Here is a 23,028-nt window from a genome sequence, read left to right as displayed (position 1 = left end):
GAAATTATAATCCACCCACTTCAAAGATGATTAAGATAATGATATACTATTATATTATATTATAAAGTAATAATAATACTTTAAAAACATTCATTTCAGTTGTACCAAACCTATGTAAATGTAAATTCATCAAGTATGATGTAAACTAATTAATTGTTTGTTAAATTAATCGACAATCTAAAATATTAATTTAGGCTTTTTTTTTTTCCTTTTTAATGTCTTTGAACACAACTTGTTTAAAATAAGTACAAAATGGAAATTAAAGTATGATACTTCCAATTTTAAAGATGGTTCAAACTGATATTTCTACTTTTAAAGATGGTTAAGACCATAAACAATCCATTTGAAAGATGATTGAGACAATAATATCATATAACACAAGAAAAAATTGTGACATATTTTTAGTTAAAATTTAATCCTTCATTCCGTACCTCTTATTAACAAAGAATTAAAAAAGTCATTGAAGATATAAATACACAGTACTTCATTTAAGAGAACCATAAATGCATGCATCTATGAATATATCAACCATTCCATGAAACACTTAAATATACTTTTATATATCTTTTCCAACATATAAAGAAGCAGACAAAGGTTTGTTCAAAAACACGTGGTAAGCTCATAAATCGAACAGCACAATCATGTCTCTTCGTGTAGGCGATGATGGCATTTCTAACTAACAATCCAACTTCCACATGGTTGACCGCTCAAGATAAGTAGCTGGTGGGTATAGTCCTATCTTTTTTCACAGAATAAATTTTTTTAAAATTAAACAGAGTTCATATTCCCATTTAAAGTCATATAATTGATACTCTTGTTCAGCAGAATAGTGTACAAATATGATTTAGGAGCCCTGAGTATTTTGAAGCCGCCATGGATGAAGAGAGTCTGTTGAAGGCATCTCTGATTCATAACAATGGCAGCAGAGAAGAATTTGAAGGGGATCTGCCGGTCATCGAAGGATGGAGAGGCCTGGCAGAAGCAAGCTGGAAGGAGACAAAGAAGCTGTGGTACCTGGCAGGCCCTGCTATTTTCACCTCCATCTGTCAGTACTCACTCGGAGCCATCACACAGACCTTTGCCGGTCATATTGGTGACCTTGAATTAGCTGCCGTTTCGATCGAGAACTCTGTAATCGCCGGCCTCTCTTTTGGCATCATGGTAGGACACTTTTAAAAATCTCATCTTGAAATAAGTTTACTCTTCTTCTAATGCGAAAGAGTGCAAAAAGATTTGATGTTTGAAAAGAACTTGGTTTATGATGTTGTTATGAAGTATTAAGTTGTATAGTTTATTGGTTTGTGTTCTCTGTATAGGTAATGATCAATAAGAAAAGAATGAATCCTGCACTTATTTGTAGGAGATGAATGTGATATTCATGAGAGGATGAATGATATGTTTCTAGCATTTATTACATTTCAGTAATGATCACAGGAAAATATTAGATCTTTTGTAAAGGTTGCCAATTCAATATTCATTATTGCATTAGAGGTAAAGCATTAGTACTTTTCAGAAGGTTATTACTTAATTTGGAATTTGGATTCAAAAGGAAAAGGTTATTACTTCAACCGAAATTGCTTCCCATGGAATGAAAAAGAGGTCTGAAAACCCACTCTAACTTGTTATTATACTTACAAAATCTCACACGAGTTTATGAATTGTTCATTATAATCTATTGAGCACATGAATCATAAATAGGAAACATCGGAATCTATTTATTCATTCAACTCTCCTTTATTGCTCTCAAGATTTAAAATTCTTTGACCCATCCTATATCTCAGCTCTGTCACTCTACTCTCTTCCTCAAAAATCTTCTATTGTGCTGCTTAAAAACGATTTAATTAATCTTGAAGACATTTTTACCGTTCTGTTGTATATAAAAATGGGAATAGGAATACTTATTCTCGTATAATAGTTGAGATGGAAGGTGATCTTACAACATTTCTACCTTGGTGTCGGACAAAAAGTTCGGTCTTACAACATTTCCCCTGTTCTCAAAAATATTTGATCCTGAAAACATTTTGTGCTGCTGCTCAAAACTATTCGATTTTGGAAACATTTCTACCATTCTGCTTGAGAAAGATTCGAGCTTGGAAACATTTCTACCAGTCTTCTAAAGAAATTTCCACCTTAGAAAGATTGGAGCTTGGAAACATTTCTACCGGTCTTCTAAAGAAATTTCCACCTTAGAAAGATTCAAGCTTGGAAACATTTCTACCGGTCTTCTAAAGAAATTTCCACCTTAGAAAACATTTGTATCGTTCATTTTGAAAAAGATTCAATTTTGGAAACATTTCTAGCCTGTTTTAAAACAAAATTTAATCTTCAAAATATTCTTATTGTTTTGTTCAACAAAATTCAGATTTACAAATTGGTTATTTCTGAATTCAATTATATATAAAAAATATACACAATCTAATTCAAAAGCTAATTTGCACATTGAAATGGATTGTGAAAATCTGAGATTCTTGAAGACATTTCTGATGATAAAGATTTGATCTTACTCCTATGATTCCAGGTGGGAATGGGCAGCGCGTTGGAAACACTATGCGGACAGGCCTTCGGAGCCAAGCAACTGAGAATGCTGGGAGTTTACATGCAACGCTCTTTGGTCATACTTGTCACCACAGCCTGTCTTATGACCCCCATTTACATCTGGTCTGCACAAATTCTGAAGCTCATTGGCCAAGAAGACGAAATTGCACAACTGGCAGGGAAATTTGCAATATGGATGTTGCCCCAGCTGTTCGCATATGCCATGGTTTTCCCCCTCGCCAAGTTTTTGCAGGCACAGAGTAGGGTAATGGCGATGGCGGTGATCGCAGGTGGGCCACTCTTAAACATCACATACTAACACTAAAATTAAGCTTTCAAAAATAAATCAACTTTGATTATTTAAGACTTTTAACTAAGGAATCGAACTTTAGTGTCTGATGTTTAGACCGTCCATTACAGGGGTAGCATTGGCAGTGCATGTGTTGTTCAGCTGGTTGCTTATCTTTAAGTGGGGATGTGGGCTGTGGGGGGCAGCCCTAGTGCTGGATGTATCATGGTGGATCATTGTGTTGGCACAACTGGGATACATTCTTAGCGGCACATGTCACGAGGCATGGGGAGGTTTCACTTGGGCTGCTTTTCGCAATCTTGGGGCTTTTGTGCGCCTTTCCTTGGCATCCGGCGTTATGTTGTGGTGAGTAACATAGTTTTAATTTTTCAAAATTAGAAATAATTTTCTGGTGTTTTCTTTTAATTTGATAGATTTATGGTTTTGGAAGTATCATCAATGATCTATATAGTAATAAAACAATAGAAATGTAATTTCAGTTGCTATATTTGTATCTGGTTTTATAGGTTGTGTTTGAATATCCACTTTGGACAATCTTATTAACAACAACATTCTTTTGAAGAGTGAGAGGATTAGTTGGAAAAAAAGATTAGTTGAGGTAGTTTTGAAGATTCAACTTTGATCAAATTCGTAACTTATATTTCAATGAGTTTGACTCAAAATTAAATAGTGATAATTAATAGTGACAGCTTCAGTTCAAACAGTGATGATGTAAACATGACTACATAATTTAGTGTAAAAGTTTAACAATAGACATCATGGACTTTGGAAGCTATATGGCACTTATTGTTGCAATTGAGAAATCCCACATTACTCTTTACTACCTGAACCACTTTTTTAACTCTTGGATCATGAGAAATCCTACAACATTCATTCGGCTTTACTACTTGATAACTAGAATAATAGCTATATGCAATCAAATCTCATATAAAGACAACCAAAAACAACAATATCCAAATCCAATATACCATCTTAATATACAAAATTAATTCTAACAATGAGTAGTCATCCCCTAATCGACAAAGAGGGAAAGGATCTTTAAAATTTTTGTTATTTTATATTAATACCTACCTAGCAGTCAACCTTTTTGTGTATGGCTCTGCTTATTCTACCCCACCCATTATGGCTCCACCATGCCCTCCACTGAGTCAATTTATGGTCTAAATCCTGTGGAACCCGCCAAAAGTAAACAAATAATGAGTAAGGAAATGCAATTATTGTAATCTTTTATCATTCACTGTGTATTTGCAGTCATTAATTGTTTGTGTTGTTATCATTATGCCCACCCTCTCAGCAATAAAGAATGTCCTCCACTCCCTTGAAAAAAGATGGGTCACTTCTATCTTGTTTAGCAATCAGTTCACCAAGCTTTTTACGTAAGCAAATTGGTCACATCTCGAGTTTTTTCTTATCTACTCTGCTAGATATGCCTACCCTTCTATTTTTCCACTATTTCCAATTGTCCCTTGCATTAGATTGTTTTCTTTGATATAAATGCCTATCAATTTCATTTCTTGGATATCTGACTTCACGTTTAAATTAGTAACAATTAATTAATTTTTATTTATGGGTACCCTTCTTTTATATACTACACAGAGTTAATTTGAAGCAGAGTTATTTAAGGATATATATAATAATAATAATAATAATAAGAATTTGAAGTATACTAATTGTTTTATTAAAGTGTATAGTGTATATTGTGTTGGAGCATATGTTCTAAGATCTATATATGGTCTATATTTCTAGTAGATTGGAGGTATCTAAATGTGCTTCAAAGATAAGGTGTATATATTCTATTCTATTGTAAGATTTCATGTGCAAGTCTTGCTTTCAAGAGTACAAGTTCTTTACCAATAATTGTTATAACTTAGCTCATGCATGCTAAGATCTATACATGACCTCCATTTCTAGAAGATTGGAAGTATCTAGATGTGCTTCAAATATAAAGTTTATATATTCTATTCCTTTGCAAGATTTAAAGTTGAGACTTCTCTTGCAAGAGTACAAGTTCTCTGTCAATAGCTTTTATAGTTAAGTTCATGCATCCTAAGCTCTTAAATAGTACATCAAATTTTTGAACAAAAGAATATTGTTTGAGACTTATCTCCCCACAAGTGAGATCATTCATTAGTTAAGTTTATTCATCCTAAGGTCTTTAATAACACATCAGATTTTGAACAAAAAAAATTGTTTGAGACTTATCCCCTCACGGGTGAGATCATTCGCTAGCAAGCTCAAGACCATAGGGACTACCCACAACCTCAAGCCAACTCTACTACTTGTGTGGGCTATTATTTCGAAGTGTTGTCCAAAACATATTCCATATTGCTCCATTAACCAACGGTGTGAGATGCGTATTAGAGTAAAAAATAATTAGTTCAAAGTGTTGTCCCAAATATATTCTCTATGTATCATCTTTGTATTATTGCTAAATTTATTGATTACATTTTTCCTATGCCATATATTGTTGAAAATTGAAGCAACACATTTTAAATTATTAAAATAATCATAAACTAAAGTAAATTTCAAAAACAATTTATTCATTTTCTTTTATTTAGTAAAATTGAATGAAATTTTAGATTTCAAATTGATAAATGTTGTTTTGGAAAATTGTAAATCATTTGAATTATTTTTCTAATTCGATTTATGACTAATTTTTCACTTTTGTTCAATATTTATAATAGTTTGGAATGCTGGTATTTGTACCTTCTAATACTTTTGGCGGGCTACCTTAAAGATCCAGCGATTGCAGTAGATGCCATTTCTATATGGTATGTATGAACCTCTATTATTTATTCTAAAATGTTTTTTACTTATTATTTTCAATTTCTTTATTTAGTTATTTTCAATTTATTTATTTAGCTGAGAAAATTTCATCATTTTGTAGCATGAATCTAATGGGGTGGGAGATGATGGTATCTTTGGGATTCAATGTTGCTATCAGGTATAGTTTTATCTTTTATTTTTCACATGTATAATACAAAATTATTCCAATGTAATTTAAAAAAAATACATGTATTACAAAGTAAACATTCTGCAAAAAAAATGTAATAATTTTGTGTTATTTGTTACAAAATTAAACATTTTAATAATACTTTTTAAATGGTTTTTTCAGTGTAAGAGTCTCAAACGAATTAGGGGCGGGGCATCCTAGAGCTGCAAAATTTGCAGTTGTTATTGTTCTTCTAACAATGTTTATAATAGGGGCAATTCTCATGGCGGTTATCTTCATTACAAGGAATCAATTTGCAGTTGCATTTACTGATAGTGAAGAAGTCATGAAAGCCGTTTCAAATCTTGCAACTCTACTAGCTTTTACCATGCTTTTAAATAGCATACAACCTGTTTTTGGAGGTGAGACATAATAATTTTTTTTGGTTTATTTTCTCTTCTTTTATTTTATATCTTTCTGAACAAAATATTTCTCTAACATTTTAAATGATTCTTACAGGTGTGGCAGTGGGAGCAGGTTGGCAAGCTATTGTGGCATACATTAATTTAGCATCTTATTACATTTTTGGAGTTCCCCTTGGTTGTTTGTTGGGATACTATTTTGATTTTGGAGTAAAGGTATTGTTTTTTTATATCATATGTAAATACATTACAGTAATTTTGTTTACTTCAATATTTTTAACAATATCTATTTTTGAAAGTACAGGGAATTTGGGCTGGTATGATTAGTGGAACTACTCTGCAAACAATTATTCTTTGTATTATTACATTCAAGACTAAGTGGAATCGAGAAGTAAGTATCCTTATATCATAAAAGTTTGAATTAATAAATAATTTTCTATCTAAATTTAGAACACAAAACATAAAATTTACAAATCATTTATATAGAAAATTAAGGAAAATTCAAAATATGTGATTTAATGTTGATGCAGGCTTCTCAAGCTATAGAGAGGATTAAAGTATGGGGAGGGAGCAATTGAGATCTAAGTTATAATCAATCAATGAAGGCTGCAACTTTTTTTTCCACATCATTTGAAGTGGGTGTTGTGGTAATTCAATGTCATGTTTGGGATTGATAATTTTGAGATGGCTATGGAGTGGGGAAATGACTATGAACTATGCCCTTCCATTGTAGTTTTTTGTAGGCTATAATTTTGTGAATGAAAACATTACTAATGAATAAACAATATTAATGTTTAAATCAATCCATCTTATAATCTATTTGATCTCATAAACATCATTGAATCTTCCTTTCCTCAACTCATTCTATCCAAGCATCCATTTATAACAATACATTATTTACAAATTACTTACATGTGTGATGTTAATTGTGGTGATTCATTTTACTTTGAATTCTCATTATCCAAATTGTCATTGAAATGCGATATATTAATGTATCATCTTAAATTGGAAGCACTTCAATTTAATGATGGTTTAGCAATCATTTAATGCAATTTTATCATTAATTACATTCCTTGATTTTTTCTATCTATTTTAATCCATCCCAAATGGAATTAGGGTAGGTCCTAATAGATCATCTTTTGTATTCCTATTTCACAATGAAAAACTTGAGGCAGGACCTATCCACTTGGCTCCTCCATTTCTCTTCTTCTAATAACTCATAATCTCTTTTTCACACCAAAATATGGTTTTCTTGAGATTTGTACCTAATGTCCCAAAACCTAAATCTATTTTGAGACCTTAAGTGAATTTTGTGGATTTTTGTGCTTAGGAGTCAGGGACTCAGTGTTGTTAGAAAGTAAAGTCCACCAAGACAACTAGGGGCAAGGAGGTGAATTATGTATGCACTTAAAACAACTCTCAATATCTTTATTTATTTTGAAACATATAAACAATAAATGCAACAATCATAGAAATATAATTGTGCACAATATTACCAAATATGTTAAGTAGGGAAGCCATTGATAAGAGGGAAAATTGTGGTGGGGATGGTACCCACAAATTGATTTTACTTTAATATAAAAGTTCCTTGCTAGAGGGTAGACCCTATTAGGAGTCAATGAAATACAATTAGTGCGTATGAGTCCTTGTTAGGAGACTTTGAATCCTTGTTAGAGGTTGTTCCAACTTGATTAGGAGTTGAAAGGAGGACAATTGATGCCACTGTTTAAATAATCTTAGTACTATTCCTTCCAAATAATACAATGTGAAACAACAACTATCCAACCAAAAAATTTTCTTGCCAAATATAGTTCCTTGTAAGCTCACCGTGCCTCAACCACACCAAAATTTGCTATGATCTTCACAAGTTCACATATCAAGCTCATGCAATACATATTACAAAGATATGACTACATATCACTACATTAGATCCAAGGAAAATAGCTTTACTTTATACCAAGTCCTAAAACAAGTTATTGAGTCACCCTTGAGGCTTTCCCAATTTACAATAATAATATAGGACCATCTTAAGATATTACAATACAAATTACATTACAATTTTATATTTTATCCAAAATCACAAACAAACTGTCGGCTCACAATCTTCATAAAATTTCACTCGATGATATTTAGATTATGCCCTCTTAACCAAGGCATCTCTAACATCTCTTCAACCTGTATCTTAGGATGCTTAATCCAATTCCATACCTGTGAGGTGATACAATCAAAACAATGGTACTTTCTTTCTAGAAATGTTGTAATTGCATTCATTAAAACCTTCATAAATTTGTCTAGTCTTCATATTTTTGTACACACTATTAGTTGTAGCATATAGAAATATTGTAGAACATATCCTCATGTATGCATAATATGACCTTTAATCCATGAACTGTGTTAAATGCTTCTTCCTCTATAACTCTATCAACCTTCATAGAATAACTAGTATGTTGACATCAATGAAGATTATTGTCATGAATGCAACACATAAGCTCTAAATCATGTCTCCAGCAATGCTATATACTCCCCCATAAGAATGTCATTAGAATTCATGCTAACAATCTCCCCCTTTGACATTGATGACAACATAGATGAAAAACATCTAAGTTCCATGAATACCAAATCTACTTAGTCCTCATTTGCCTTTGCTCCCCCATCCATGCTATTCATGAATATCATCATACATCTCAATCTCCAACAATAATATTTCACATAGCTCATTCTTTACCAAACTCTTATCAAGTAAACGACATGCATAAGGATCAAGGTGTTAATCTCCCCCATACTCATCATCTTTCTTAAACCTCTTCATGAATCAATAATATCTCTTCCAGATACAAATCTCTCCCTAAAGGATGTATCAAGTATTTTTTTTTATGTACTCATCTCTTTCCCATTGATATCAATGACAAAGGTATTATTATGTCAACTCTCAAAGTTGAATAATTTTTAAAACAATCAGTTCAAGCTTCAATGTCCAAATATACTATTGAATACCAATACCAAGAGTCCTCAATAACTTAGCTCAAACACAAATACTACCTTGTAGAAGAAGCATCAAACATCCCATCCAAATAAAGAAATAGTGCTTTGCTAGCTACTAGAATGATGTAATTTTTGCATCAATCACTCAAGATTAGATAGAGGCATAACCCCAAGCATACCTTTCAAATACTCAAATGTCTCCTTAGCCAAGGGTTTTGTGAGTATATTTGTTACCTTCTCCTTTGTGCTAACATATTCCAATCTGGTCTCTTTTTTTGCAACTTTCTCTCTCAAAAAGTGATACTTAATAGATATAATCTTTGTCACTGAATGTAATATTGGATTATTTGACATACTTACAGTACTTTTGTTACTACAATGTATGATAATAGGCTCATTGAACCCTATCCCAATGTATTTGTAATGACCCCTTTTAATTCTTTGACCTGTATTACAACATTTAGTATAATTTTAGGAAGTCATTTTAGTTAACACGCCTTAGATCCTTATTAATATTCAAAATGGAGGGATTGAGCAATATAATTTGATTAGTTTAATTGATTTATATAAAGTTTCTCTCTATAGCACCAGGAAAACTACTCTCTTCGAGCTATGACTATCTGGAGACGGTAGATTGACGATGCAAAGGGCGCGTGAAACAAACTACAAGCGGCTCCCTAGAGGACACTATCAAGTGCTCGAATTTACTCTGCCTCTCCCTCCACCCACTCCCTATCTGAAGATGTCATAGTTCAGATGAGGATAAAGCTTCGTGGGCTATAGTTTGAAATACAATTTTTAATGTAATCTTTCAAATTATTGTTGAATATAATGTAGGAATATTCGTTATTCACATATTATTATTATTATGTGGAATGTTCATCATTGTGTACATAAAAATATGTATCCATTTAAATGTTTGTATTAACCTAATTTCATGCTATGCATATTGATTAGGGTTGATATTATGAAAGGAAAAACTTATATATAATAATGGGATATGTAAATCTTCAATTCTATATGCTTGAGACCATTATCAATATTCATAATAACATATATATATGATACCGATGTTTTTCTTTTAAAAAAATGCCATCAAGGTAGTAATATTCACAATAATATTAATCAAGGTAGTAATAATCATATATATCTGATTATCAATATTCATAATGATATATATCAATGTTTTGCTTTAATGAATGCCATCAAGGTTCGGCATCGTACCTGTTATAGATAGTGGACAGTCCACGGTAGAGTTGGAATGATGACTTGCAGGCAGTGGGCAATCCCGTATAGTGTTAGAATGACCAAATCTCCTTGCGTCGAGCAAGGCGAGTTACATTCTTATGATATTTTCCTTTTTTTTGCTAGACTTCCCTATCCTTCATAACCTAACCCTAAAGTAATATATGTTGCTGAAATGTCACGTAGGAACAGTTGTGTCTCAAGTTTGTCTTAACTTCCCTCTTTTGTATAATTCAATGCATTGTAAATAAAGCATTTTTATAATCATTTGTAAGAATTAATATTAATTATTTGATTATGGTTTCTTACAAAAGTGTTGACAATAATTAAATTATTGAACATAGATAATACTTGTAACAATAATGTTAATATATTAATGTAAAGTTTTAGCATATAATAATTATTTATATTATGAATGTTCATATGGAATTCAGACATTATGGATCTATTATTTTATTACCACTTGGATGACATTTAATCAAAGTAATTCAAAAAATAATTTCATTTAAAGAAGCAAATTGATTATATTAATTCTATAAATCCTTGAACTAAATACATAATATAGAAACATATTAATCCAGGTTCATCACAGTCCCCCCTTCCTGATTTTGCTTGTCCCCAAGCAATGCTGAATGGGAAAGGAGTTCTTCACCAACCCAGGAAGCATCTTCTTTGGGAAGATTTTTCCATTTTACCAAGTATTCTGGAATAGTCTGACTCCTTAATCTCCTATCCCGCTTTTCAAGAATAGTCTCAGGCTCTAGAACAAGTTTTCCTTCATTGTCTAGTGGTGGCAGATCAACACAGGGGTTTATATTCTTACCGAGGACCCTTTTCAGCCTGGATACATGGAATATGTTGTGAATTTTACTATTTTCAGGTAGCTCTATCTCATATGCCACTTCTCCTATCCTTCTTAGGATCCGGTATGGCCTATAGAAATGGGGTTTCAATTTCTCTGCTCCACTGATCTTGAGTGAGGTTTGTTTGTAGGGTTGCAATCTTAGGAATACTAGATCTCCAACTTGGAACAATATTTCTACTCGTCTCTAATCAACATAAATCTTCTGTTGGTTTTGAGCATGGCGAAGATTATCTTTGAGAACTTCCATAATATCAGTGCTTTGTTGAATGAAGTCCTTGGCTCCTAGTATCTTGCTTTCTTGGCTGATTAAATCTCCATATGTAGTGGGTTCATATCCATATAATGCCTTAAACGGACTCATCCCGATTGACATATGATGGGTATTATTATAACAATATTCTCCCAAGTACAACCATTTGACCCATGTATTTTGTTGTCCTATCACATAATTTCTGAGATAGCCTTCTATCCACTTATTGACAATTTTGGTTTGTCCATCTGTTTGGGGATGATAACTAGTGCTAGGGGTTAATTTAGTTCTTGCTAACCTAAAGAGTTTTTTCTAGAATAGGCTAAGGAATTCGATATCCCTATCACTTATGATATTTCTTGGCAATCCATGAAGCCTGAAAATCTCTTTAAAGAATAATTCAGCTATCTGTGGTGTTTTATAATGTATGGATATGGGAAAGAAATGTGCAAATTTTGTTAGCCTATCCACCACTACCAAGATGGAATATTTTTCTTACAATTTAGGTAATCCTGTGATGAAATCCATAGAAATGCTCTCCCACTTTTGATTGGGAATAGGTAATGGTTGTAATAAACCAGCCGGGTAATGCTGTTTAGATTTATTTTTCTGACATGTTATACATTCTTGGACATGCTTTATGATGTCCTTCTTCATACCTTTCCAGGAGTACCTTTCTCTTACCTTCTTGTAAGTTTTGTAAAATCCAGTGTGACCAGATAGGGGGTTGTCATGATACTCCATCATGATCTTTCTTTTAACTTTGGAATTTTCTACTAGCAATATTCTTTCTCTGTATAGTATGAGCTCCTCCACAATTTTGATTTCATCATTGGTTATGTTTCCTTCCATGATTTCATTGGTTCTAGGATCTTTAGCATATTCTACAATAATTTCATTTTTCCAATTATCTATAATACTAGTAATAGTATTCAGTTGTCCTTGCCTGGATGAAGCATCAACTACCCTGTTATGGGTTCCTTTGACATACTCAATATCAAATTTATAAGCTTGGATTTTACTTATCCATTTTTGCTGACGATCATTAAGATATTTTTGACTCATGAAGAATCTTAGGCTATTGTGATCTTTTTTAATATTGAACCTTCCACACACTAGGTATTGCCTGAATTTTGCCAGTGCGTGCATGATAGCTAACATTTCCTTATCATAAATTGAGAAGTGTCTTTCTGTCTTAGAAAGTTTTTGACTTTCAAAAGCAATAGGGTGTTTGTTTTGCATAAGCACAGCCCCTATTCCTTCACCAGAAGCATCACATTGTGATTCAAAAGGTTGTGTAAAATCTGGGACAGCTAAGATTGGGCATGAACTCATTTTTTCTTTTAATGCTTCAAAAGCTTCATGCACCGCTTCATTCCATCTGAAATTTCCTTTCTTGGTCAGGTCTGTCAAAGGAGATGCTAATTTTGAAAAATTCTTCACAAACCGTCTATAGTAGCTGCATAGGCCCAAGAACCCTCTGAGTTGAGTTAGAGTTTTGGGTTTTGGCCATTCTCTTATTGCTTTAATTTTTTCCTCATCCACACTTACACCTTTGGCATTGATTTTATGACCGAGATATAAAATTTCTTCTAATCCAAATTCGCACTTTGATGCTTTTGCAAATAGGGATTCAGATTCCAATATACTCAGGACTTCATCAATGTGCTGGAGATGTTCTGCCCATGTTTTGCTATAGATAAGGAGGTCATCAAAGAAAATAAGAAGGAATTTCCTAAGTTATTTTCAGAATATATGATTCATACATGATTGGAAGGTGGCTGGAGCATTAGTTAGGCCAAAGGGTAGCACTAGAAACTCAAAATGCCCGTAATGACATCTAGATGCTGTCTTGGGCACATCCTCCTTCCTCATCCTGATCTGATGGTATCTTGAACGTAAATCAATTTTAGAGAAATATACTACTCCATGGAGTTCATCTATGAGTTCATCCACCCTAGAAATGGGATAGCGATTTTTTATAGTCTTCTTATTTAGGGCTCGATAATCTATACACATCCTCATTGTCCCATCTTTCTTTTTCACAGGTACTATTGGTGATGCAAAGGGACTGGAGTTGGGTTGAATGTGTCCCATTGCTAAGAGTTCTTGAATGGCCTTTTCAATTTCATCCTTATACTTTTGAGGATGTCGGTAAGGGGTGGTGATCACTGGTTTAACATCTTTTTCCAATTCTATAATGTGTTCAAATCCTCTTTTGGGAGGTAATCCTGGGGGAATCTCTTCAAATACTCTTTGATGTTTTTTAATGATGGGTTCAATGTCAATATGGATGACAGATTCTTGTGGAGTTGATTTATTTAATACTAAACATTGTGCAATCCATTCTCCCTGATCATGTCATAGTATTCTTTCTATTCTTTTGCAAGAAACCAATTTTGCGGAATCATCAGGTATTCCTTCCAATGTTATTTCTTCCCCATTGAGCTCAAAATGAATTTTTAGGTTTGGAAGGTTGAACCTAAAACATCCCAGAGAAAATATCCATGGACTGCCCAAAATTATATCTAAGTCTAGTGGAACCACATGTAGGTCTTCTCTGATGGTGTGCTTTCTTCCTAAAGTGATTTCTTGCTGTGGAATTACCTTTGTGCAACGTACCAATGATCCTGTGGCTTGAACAACAGTAAAGCCTTTAAACTTCTCTGTTTTTAATTTCATTCTGTTAACCAGTCTTTCATTAATGTAGTTATGGGATGCTCCACTATCTACTTGTGCAATGACTTTCTGTCCATTAAGGGTGCATCTAATTCTTAAGACCCTATTTTTGGAGGGTTGAGTCATAGTGGCTATTACTCCGTATTTTTCCCCTTCTGCTTCTTCTTCATTGCCTTTGTCACATCTTGCCTTTTTTCTCACCCTTTCTTCCTCATCATCCTCTTCTATTCTTTGGTTGCAGCCTTTTTTCCCACATCTATGTTCGAGCACCCAGTCGATTCCACAATTTCTACAAGTGTTCTTTTTGCAGCTATGGCCTAGCTCCCATGGTTCTTGGCATTTAAAGCATAAATTCCTTTTCTTTAATTCCTCTCGTTCCTTAGTTGGAATGAAATTTGTGTAGGATTTATCTTTTTTGTGATTTTTAATAATGGGCTTAGTTCATGATTTGTTGCTCATGTTTGAGACTTCCAACCTCAATGCCATTTCAAAAGCATCATCTAAGGATGAAGGCTTTAAGGCACTTACTAGACCTTTTAGTGAATCTTTCAACCCTTCTATGAACAAGTAGGTAAAGTGTTCATCATCTACTCCTATGACTTGGATAGAGATCCTTTGGAATTCTTTAATATAATCTTCTACTGTTCCTTGTTGCCTTAATTGAGTTAATTTCTTAAAGTTTTCTTGAGGATGCTTCCTATCAAATCTCTTAATGAGTTTTTGAGAAAATTCTTCATAGGAAGTAATATTTTGGTGTCCTTGGGTGACAAGGCCATGATGCCACCAATCATAAGCTGTGCCTTCTAAGTGAAGGATTGCGAATTGAAGCGCATCTTCCTCTATCATTGGACTTAGGGTGAGATAGGTGTTCAATTTTTGTAGCCATGCACGTGCTATAAGTTTTTCTGATCTGTCAAAATTTGGAAGTGTCACTTTATATACTTTACTTCTAAAATCTTGATTCTGATGTCTTTTTTCTTTCCTATGACTTTCTTTCCTGTTGGCTTCACAGAATTCCCTGAATGTTATTAACTCCTTGATTTCTAGTTCAAGATTGGCATAAGCTCTAGCATTTTCAATAGCAGTAATGGGTGTTTGACCTTCTTCTTCCATTGAGGAGCCTTCCCTGGGTAAGAAAGGAGGTTTGGGTACTTGAGATGGTGTAGCTCCATTATTTTCCGAATGATTTGAACTTATGTTCCTTCCATTAGAATTATTATTTTTAAGATTGTTTATGGAATTTCCCATGTTTTGCAGTGCTTGAAGAAGTGCTTGATTTGATCTTTCTATTTGCTCTGCTAAGGTTTGGTTTGTCTTTTCCATAACATTCCTAATTTCATTGGATAATTGCTCACTCATTTTTTCTCCTCTTCTCATTTACTATATTTTCAGGATGGCAGGATTAGGCTCTGATACCAATTGTAATGACCCCTTTTAATTCTTTGACCTGTATTACAACATTTAGTATAATTTTAGGAAGTCATTTCAGTTAACACGCCTTAGATCTTTATTAATATTCAAAATGGAGGGATTGAGCAATATAATTTGATCAGTTTAATTGATTTATATAAAGTTTCTCTCTATAGCACCATGCAAACTACTCTCTTCGAGCTATGACTATCTGGAGATGGTAGATGGATGGTGCAAAGGGCGCATGAAACAAGCTACAAGCGGCTCCTTGGAGGACACTATCAAGTGCTCGAATTTACTCTGCCTCTCCCTCCACCCACTCCCTATCTGAAGATGTCATAGTTCAGATGAGGAAAAAGCTTCGTGGGCTATAGTTTGAAATACAATTTTTAATGTAATCTTTCAAATTATTGTTGAATATAATGTAGTAATATTCATTATTCACACGTTATTATTATTATGTGGAATGTTCATCATTGTGTACATAAAAATATGTATCCATTTAAATGTTTGTATTAACCTAATTTCATGCTATGCATATTGATTAGGGTTGATATTATGAAAGGAAAAACTTATATATAATAATGGGATACATAAATCTTCAATTCGTTATGCTTGAGATCATTATCAATATTCATAATAACATATATATATATATATATATATATATATATATATATATATATATATATATATGATACCGATGTTTTGCTTTTAACAAAATGCCATCAAGGTAGTAATATTCACAATAATATTAATCAAGGTAGTAATAATCATATATATTTGATTATCAATATTCATAATGATATATATCAATGTTTTTCTTTAACGAATGCCATCAAGGTTCGACATCATACTTGTTACAGAAAGTGGACAGTCCACGATAGAGTTAGAATGATGACTTGAAGGTGGTGGGCAATCCCATATAGTGTTGGAATGACCAGATCTCCTTGCATCGAGCAAGGCGAGTTACGTTCTTATGATATTTCCTTTTTTCTGCTAGACTTTCCTATCCTTCATAACCTAATCCTAAAGTAATATATGTTGCTGAAATGTCACGTAGGAACAGTTGTGTCTCAAGTTTGTCTTAACTTCCCTCTTTTGTATAATTCAACGCATTGTAAATAAAGCATTTTTATAATCATTTGTAAGAATTAATATTAATTATTTGATTATGGTTTCTTACAAAAGTGTTGATAATAATTAAATTATTGAACATAGATAATACTTGTAATAATAATGTTAATATATTAATGTAAAGTTTTAGCATATAATAATTATTTATATTATGAATGTTCATATGGAATTCAGACATTATGGATCTATTATTTTATTACCACTTGGATGACATTTAATCAAAGTAATTCAAAAAATAATTTCATTTAAAGAAGCAAATTGATTATATTAATTTTGTAAATCCTTGAACTAAATACATAATATAGAAACATATTAATCCAGGTTCATCACATTATTTCAACATTTGCTCCATCCAAATAATATGATTAAAATTATTTGTTGTTGCTACATACTCTGCTTCTGTTATACTCTGTGAAATGCAATCATGTTTCTTGCTCATCCAAGAAATCAATCTTCCTCCCAAGACAAATTTTCCATTTCTGGTGTTCTTTTTGTCATCTACACTTACTATCCAATCAACATCAGCGTATGCACATAAAGTGAAATTATGTGATTTTTCATATCATAATCCATAATCAAGTGTGCCTTTCAAATATCTAGAAATTCATTTTATTGTTGCATGATTTGTCTCTTTAGGATATGCCTAAAATCTTGCCATAATTCCAGCTACATTAGCTAAATCAAGTGTAGTGTGTGTCCAAAAGTGTAATCCACCAATCATAGATATGTACTTTTTCTATTCAACACTAGGGGATTCAACTTTGCTAGATAACTTACATCTAGTTACCATAGGTGTTCCAATAGGTTTACAACTTTTCAATCCAAATCTTTTCAACAAATCTTTAAGATACTTCATTTGTGATATAAAAATGCCATCTTTTTTCTATACAATATGCAATCCCAAGAAGTATTTCATTCCTCCAATTATTCTCATCTCAAATTATTTCTTCATTTCTTCTAAAAATCCCCCACTTGCTTCATTATTACCTCAAAAAATAATGTTATCCACAGATACTACAACAATAAGTAATCCTTTATATTTATTTATCAAATACAAGTTACTTTTAGCATTACCTTTTACAAATCCCAAATTTAACAAGTATTTATCCAATCTTGTATACTAGGATCTAGGTGCTTGTTTTAGTCCATATAACGTCTTTTTCAACATGCAAACCATATCCTCTTTATTTGGAAAAGGAAAATTATTATCATGCGGAGCTTAATCAAAACCAGAGGTTAATTTCTCTCACTTTATTTGGTGTGGTTTCCCCCCAGATTATTAATACAAGGGTTTGGGGGCAACACCCCTTGTGGGGTCCTAGGGTAGTGCTTCTTGTAGTGTCCTAGTCAAGTACATGTTTGCATTTTGGGGGCTCTACTATTGATTTACAAGGTTATGTTGACTTAGATTTGGAAAGAGATATTGATACCACACAGAGTACTTAAGGTTATGTATTTACTGTTGGTAGGAAAATAGTGAGTTGGATTTTTTGGTTATAGAAGATTAATGTTTTATTCACTACAGAGGTCGAGTATGTTGCTTCTATAGAGGCAACCAAGAAGATGATATAACTTCAGTTCTTAATAGAAGAATTGGGATACCCATAGAGAGAAAATTATTTGTTTATAGATAGCTAGCGTGCCATTCATCTTGCCAAGAATTTTTCTCTATAGTCAAAGATAAAGCACATACATTTGTGGTACCATTTCATTCAGTTAGTTTTGGATGATGGATAGTTAAAGTTGTAAAAGATGCATACAAATGATAATCCAGCATATATGTTTATAAAGGTAGTGACAAGGGAGAAGTTGTACTCCTCTTTAGCTTTAGTTGGTCTTCTAGAGTGAACAAAATAAAAGAACAACGAATTCTAGGTGTTTTTACATTCCAGTGGGAGCTACATGTTTAGAGGTGTTATGATCAGTCTCCAAGTGGGGAGTTATTGGTGTGGAGTGTGATTAGTCTCCAAGTGGGAGATTGTTGTGATGTGGAGCATAATCACACTCAAAGGTTAATTTATCTCACTTGATTTAGCATGGTTTCCCGCTAGACTATTGCTACAAGGGTTTAGCGGTAGCACCCCCAAGACAAGGCCATATGCACTCTCTATCACATATAGGGTGGGGTTGAGGGGAAATGCCCTTGTAGGGGTTTTTAGGGGTAGCACACCCAAAGCCAAAAATGAATTTACTATTGTAAAAGGCATCAGTTATTATTTTTCTATTGGATGATTTATTCTAGCCATAATTTTGTAAGTGGCAAAAAGCTTGTATAAAATGGGTTAGGGTTAGGGATTTCCTAATATATGATGAGATTGTAGCTTCTTGCAATGGTATTGAGTTGTAAGGGATTGTTGATTGTAATTACTGGATAATAATAATATTGGACATGCTATTGGTAGATGTAGCGAAGGGATTGGGTGAACCATGTTGAATCTTTGTGTTTTGTGTTCTCTTCTGTGCAATTTATTATTTTCTAATATTGGTTATATTTGCATGTAATTATTATTTATGTCTGTGGTTAATCCTAACAAAAATCATTAGGTTGTTTGATGTATACCTCTTCTTCAAGTTCTCCATTTAGAAAAAGTTGATTTGGCATCCATTTGATAAACTTTAAAGTTCTTATTAGCTGTTTAAGCCAAAAATATTCTTACTTCATCTTATCTAGCAACAGGTGCAAAAGTTTCTTCAAATTCAATTCCTTCTTGTTGTGAATAACCTTTACAAACTAGTCTTTCTTTATTTTTTATAACCTCACCTTGTTCATTCATTGTGTTTCTAAATACCCATTTAGTAGCAATAACATTCTTATCTTTAGGTCTAGGAACCAACTCCCAAGTCTTCTTCTTTTTGATATGATCGAATTCTTCTTTCATAGATTTTTTAAAATAATCATCTTTACATGCTTCATCAATATTCTTAGGTTCAATTTGAGGAATTAAACATAGTTCTTCATGTACCTTTTTCCTTGTCATAACTTATTTTTCCTTGCTTCCAATGATCTGTTTAGAATGATGATTCTTTGCCACATTCTTGTTAGATTTTTATCATCTTAAAATGGACACACTTTCCTTTTCAAGACCTTTTAGCTCTCTCTTCATAATCCCTTCTTCAAACCATGGATGTGACCATGCTCAATACCTTTTTCTACTCCTTTCTTCCCCTTTTTTCTCTTGATTTATATTTGAGCTTCTTGTGGCTCTCTTGACCCAATGTCTGGGACTAGGTAGACATAGGTTGACCTAGACTGGAATAGGTTGACCTAGACTAGACTAGGCTGATCCAAGTTGATCTGTACTAGACTAGGTTGACCTAGAATAGGACTAGGTTGACCAAGTTTGACCTAGTCCTTGGTGGTTTAAAGCTTGAGGCATGAAAGGTATCAAGGGTTTAATTAGTTTTCTTCTGCTCTCCTCTCGCCTAGTATTATTTTCCCAACCAAAAACTCATGTATAAGGAAACTTGGAGGCTTCCTTTTCGTATATCTTGATCATATCATATCTCTTTCATCCAAGATCTTTCTCTCAAGTGAAGATTTATGCCTTTTTCATTCAAGGAGTTCAAGTGTTCAATATTTTCAAGCATTCAAGTAAGAATATTTCTATCTAGCATTGAAATATTCATTATGAGCATTTCCTCTTCAAGATCTACCTTATTGTTATGCATCAAGGAAGGAATTCTACATTGAATAATTCATCATCTTCTTTATTGATTCATTTTTACATCCATGAAACCATGATGAGATTATGGTAGATCTATTGCAAAGTGTCATATATCCTACATTCCTAGTTCAAGATTGCAATACATTACATAAAAATCCTTATAGACAAGGGTTTCAAGCAAGGTGGATCCTAACATTTATTTTGTCTTTTAGTCATTTACATTGACATTTCTCAATTAAGATTAATTCATTAACCAAGGATTGACCAAGGCAAGCTCTCATCAAACCCCAACTACAAAACCCTTATTTTATTTGTTTATCCATAGGATACTAGTTATAGCTTATAGATCTAGAACATACATTTTGGGAACTTCCTAGAAAAGTTAGTTACAATCACCAAAAAATGTCAACCTGTAGGAAGTGCTTCTAAGTCGACCTAGACCTTCCATGTCCTTTTCTGGGGGATTTCTGGGTTTTGTTCCTTTCATCATTTCATTTTGAGATCCATAGATGAATATTCAGAAATAGTTCAAATCTGCAAGTTTCAGAGATAAAATATATCTTCCTACATTTGAAGTTGAGTCTTTATATTTTATTTCCTTTCATATCTGTACCCTAGATCTACATCTTAAATGGGCTAATTGTCTTCACATAACATCTAGAATTACTTTATTTAAGCAATTGGGTCAATTTCACATTCACATTATTCTACCAAGGTCCAAAGAGTACATTTCCTTGTATTGCATTTAATGTATTTTTTAGTGGCTAATATTTGTTAATTGGCTAATTTTAGAATTTCTTGGCTAGTAATTTGGCTAATAATTTAAGATTTAATACAACCTAAATCACCACATTTTTATAAAATTTAGTTATAAAATATTTTAAATCACTCAATAATTTATTTTATTAAAAAATGTAAACTCAAAGATTCACCACAATTTGATATGTGATTAGATTTTATTCACCTCAATATTATATTTTCTTGGATAAATTAAAATTAATTCCCCAATAATTATCATAATTGTTAGTTAGTTTTCACTATTGTTTCAAAATATAATGTAATGATCCTCATAATATTCTGTGAGGTACAAAATGTTCAATTTTGATTTGTAATATCCCATGGTGATTAATGAACTTCCTACTATTATTGAGATTTGCCAATATTTTCTACGAAAAAATTATGATTCCAAAATAATTGCCAATACAAATAATATTTAAAATGAAAAAAATTAGAGATTCACTAATAGAAATAATTTTTTTAAAAAAATAATAATGAAAGATTCACCAATATTTTATATCTTTTTCTAGAGGGGGGTTTCTTAAAGTTTACCATGATTGCATTCCCCTCTATAATTTAAATATAGTATTAGAACCCTTCTTCATTTTAGTTCTAGATAATCTAATTTAGATCATAATGTTTGTATGTTTATTGTTGCGCCAAAATCTCGAGCTATCAATGAACGTCACAAACACCAGACTCACCCAAATCTACGAGAGACGATTAAGCCATGTTGTAAACCTCGAAGGAGGTGTTGACCACAAGTCAAAAAATTCCCCCTTAGGACTAACTGAGGGTTCCACACTGATGGAATGAAGGAGGCCTTCCAAGATTTGAACCCATGACCCAAGGCTCTGATACCAATTGTTGGTATGTTTTCCATTGCGCCAAAAGCTTGAGCTATCAATGAATGTTACAAACACCAGACTTACCCAGATCCATGAGAGGTAGTTAAGCCATATTGTGAATCTCGAAGGAGGTGCTGACCACCAAGTCAACACATAAGTGGAATCATATTTGGAAATTCCCCTCTTTCCCTTTCACACATATTTGAATGGCTTAGTGGCCTTGGAAAAGTGGAGATCTATAATTCTATTAAAGTGTGTCGCTTTCCCCCCTAAACATTTTGGTGAACCTGACTTGTGTCCCTTTATTTTTGAATTTATATTAATTATTCTAGGTGTTTACCTTCTTTTGGTGAACTCGATGAGTCCTCTCTTTTCTATTTTTGAGTTAGATCCCTTGTCTGTTATTTTAAGTTTTTACCTTCTTTTTCTCTTTTTCCTAGAGTTAGATTTGGCTATCTTGTGTGTAGTTAGATTTCTCTTTTATTCTCTTTATTACATTTCCAAGGTTAGATCTCATTAGTATTTCCTTTTGTGATCTACTCTTTTATGATCTCAATTACACAAAGTCCAAACTATAGGATTCCCATTAGACAAAGTTGTATACTCATGGGCTCCTTTGATCATGATTCCTCTCTTCTTCCTAGGACTCATGATAAAACTCACATCTTTACTCATGATCTTAATCCTATAATGAAGCATAACTCTTCTCACTCATCCCTTGATGAAGATGATGCCTTAAGAGTTCCTGCTTCGCAAGTTGATAAGCTTTCTAATGAATTTGATAAATTGGAAACTTGGCTTTCTCAAGAATATCAAAATCTTGATGGTATTGTTTTTATTGAAGGTATCAAGAAGCTTGTTAATAATGATAATAATAACCTTTCTATATTGCATGGTATATCTCACCTTATTAATACTCATGCTAATTCTTTGATAGAATTGTTGGAAATATAAGAGGAATAACTAAGAGG

General features: G+C 32.8%; 1 protein-coding gene across 1 annotated transcript; it reads left to right on the top strand.

The window, feature by feature from the left end:
* The first annotated feature begins 810 nt into the window (after positions 1–810).
* On the top strand, positions 811–7,002 carry LOC149570322 (protein DETOXIFICATION 33-like). The gene is made up of 9 exons (XM_089822955.1): positions 811–1,161; positions 2,519–2,825; positions 2,956–3,190; positions 5,530–5,616; positions 5,733–5,789; positions 5,961–6,199; positions 6,297–6,415; positions 6,504–6,590; positions 6,730–7,002. The coding sequence occupies exons 1-9, from the start codon at positions 874–876 to the stop codon at positions 6,775–6,777; spliced, it is 1,467 nt and encodes a 488-aa protein (XP_089679081.1). The 5' UTR covers positions 811–873; the 3' UTR covers positions 6,778–7,002.
* The last annotated feature ends 16,026 nt before the right edge of the window (positions 7,003–23,028 follow it).

This window comes from Cupressus sempervirens, chromosome 3, assembly GCF_028749045.1.
Source record: "Cupressus sempervirens isolate cs-2001-9-10 chromosome 3, ASM2874904v1, whole genome shotgun sequence".
Taxonomy (NCBI): domain Eukaryota; kingdom Viridiplantae; phylum Streptophyta; class Pinopsida; order Cupressales; family Cupressaceae; genus Cupressus; species Cupressus sempervirens.
This window is presented reverse-complemented; position numbering and strand designations above follow the sequence as displayed.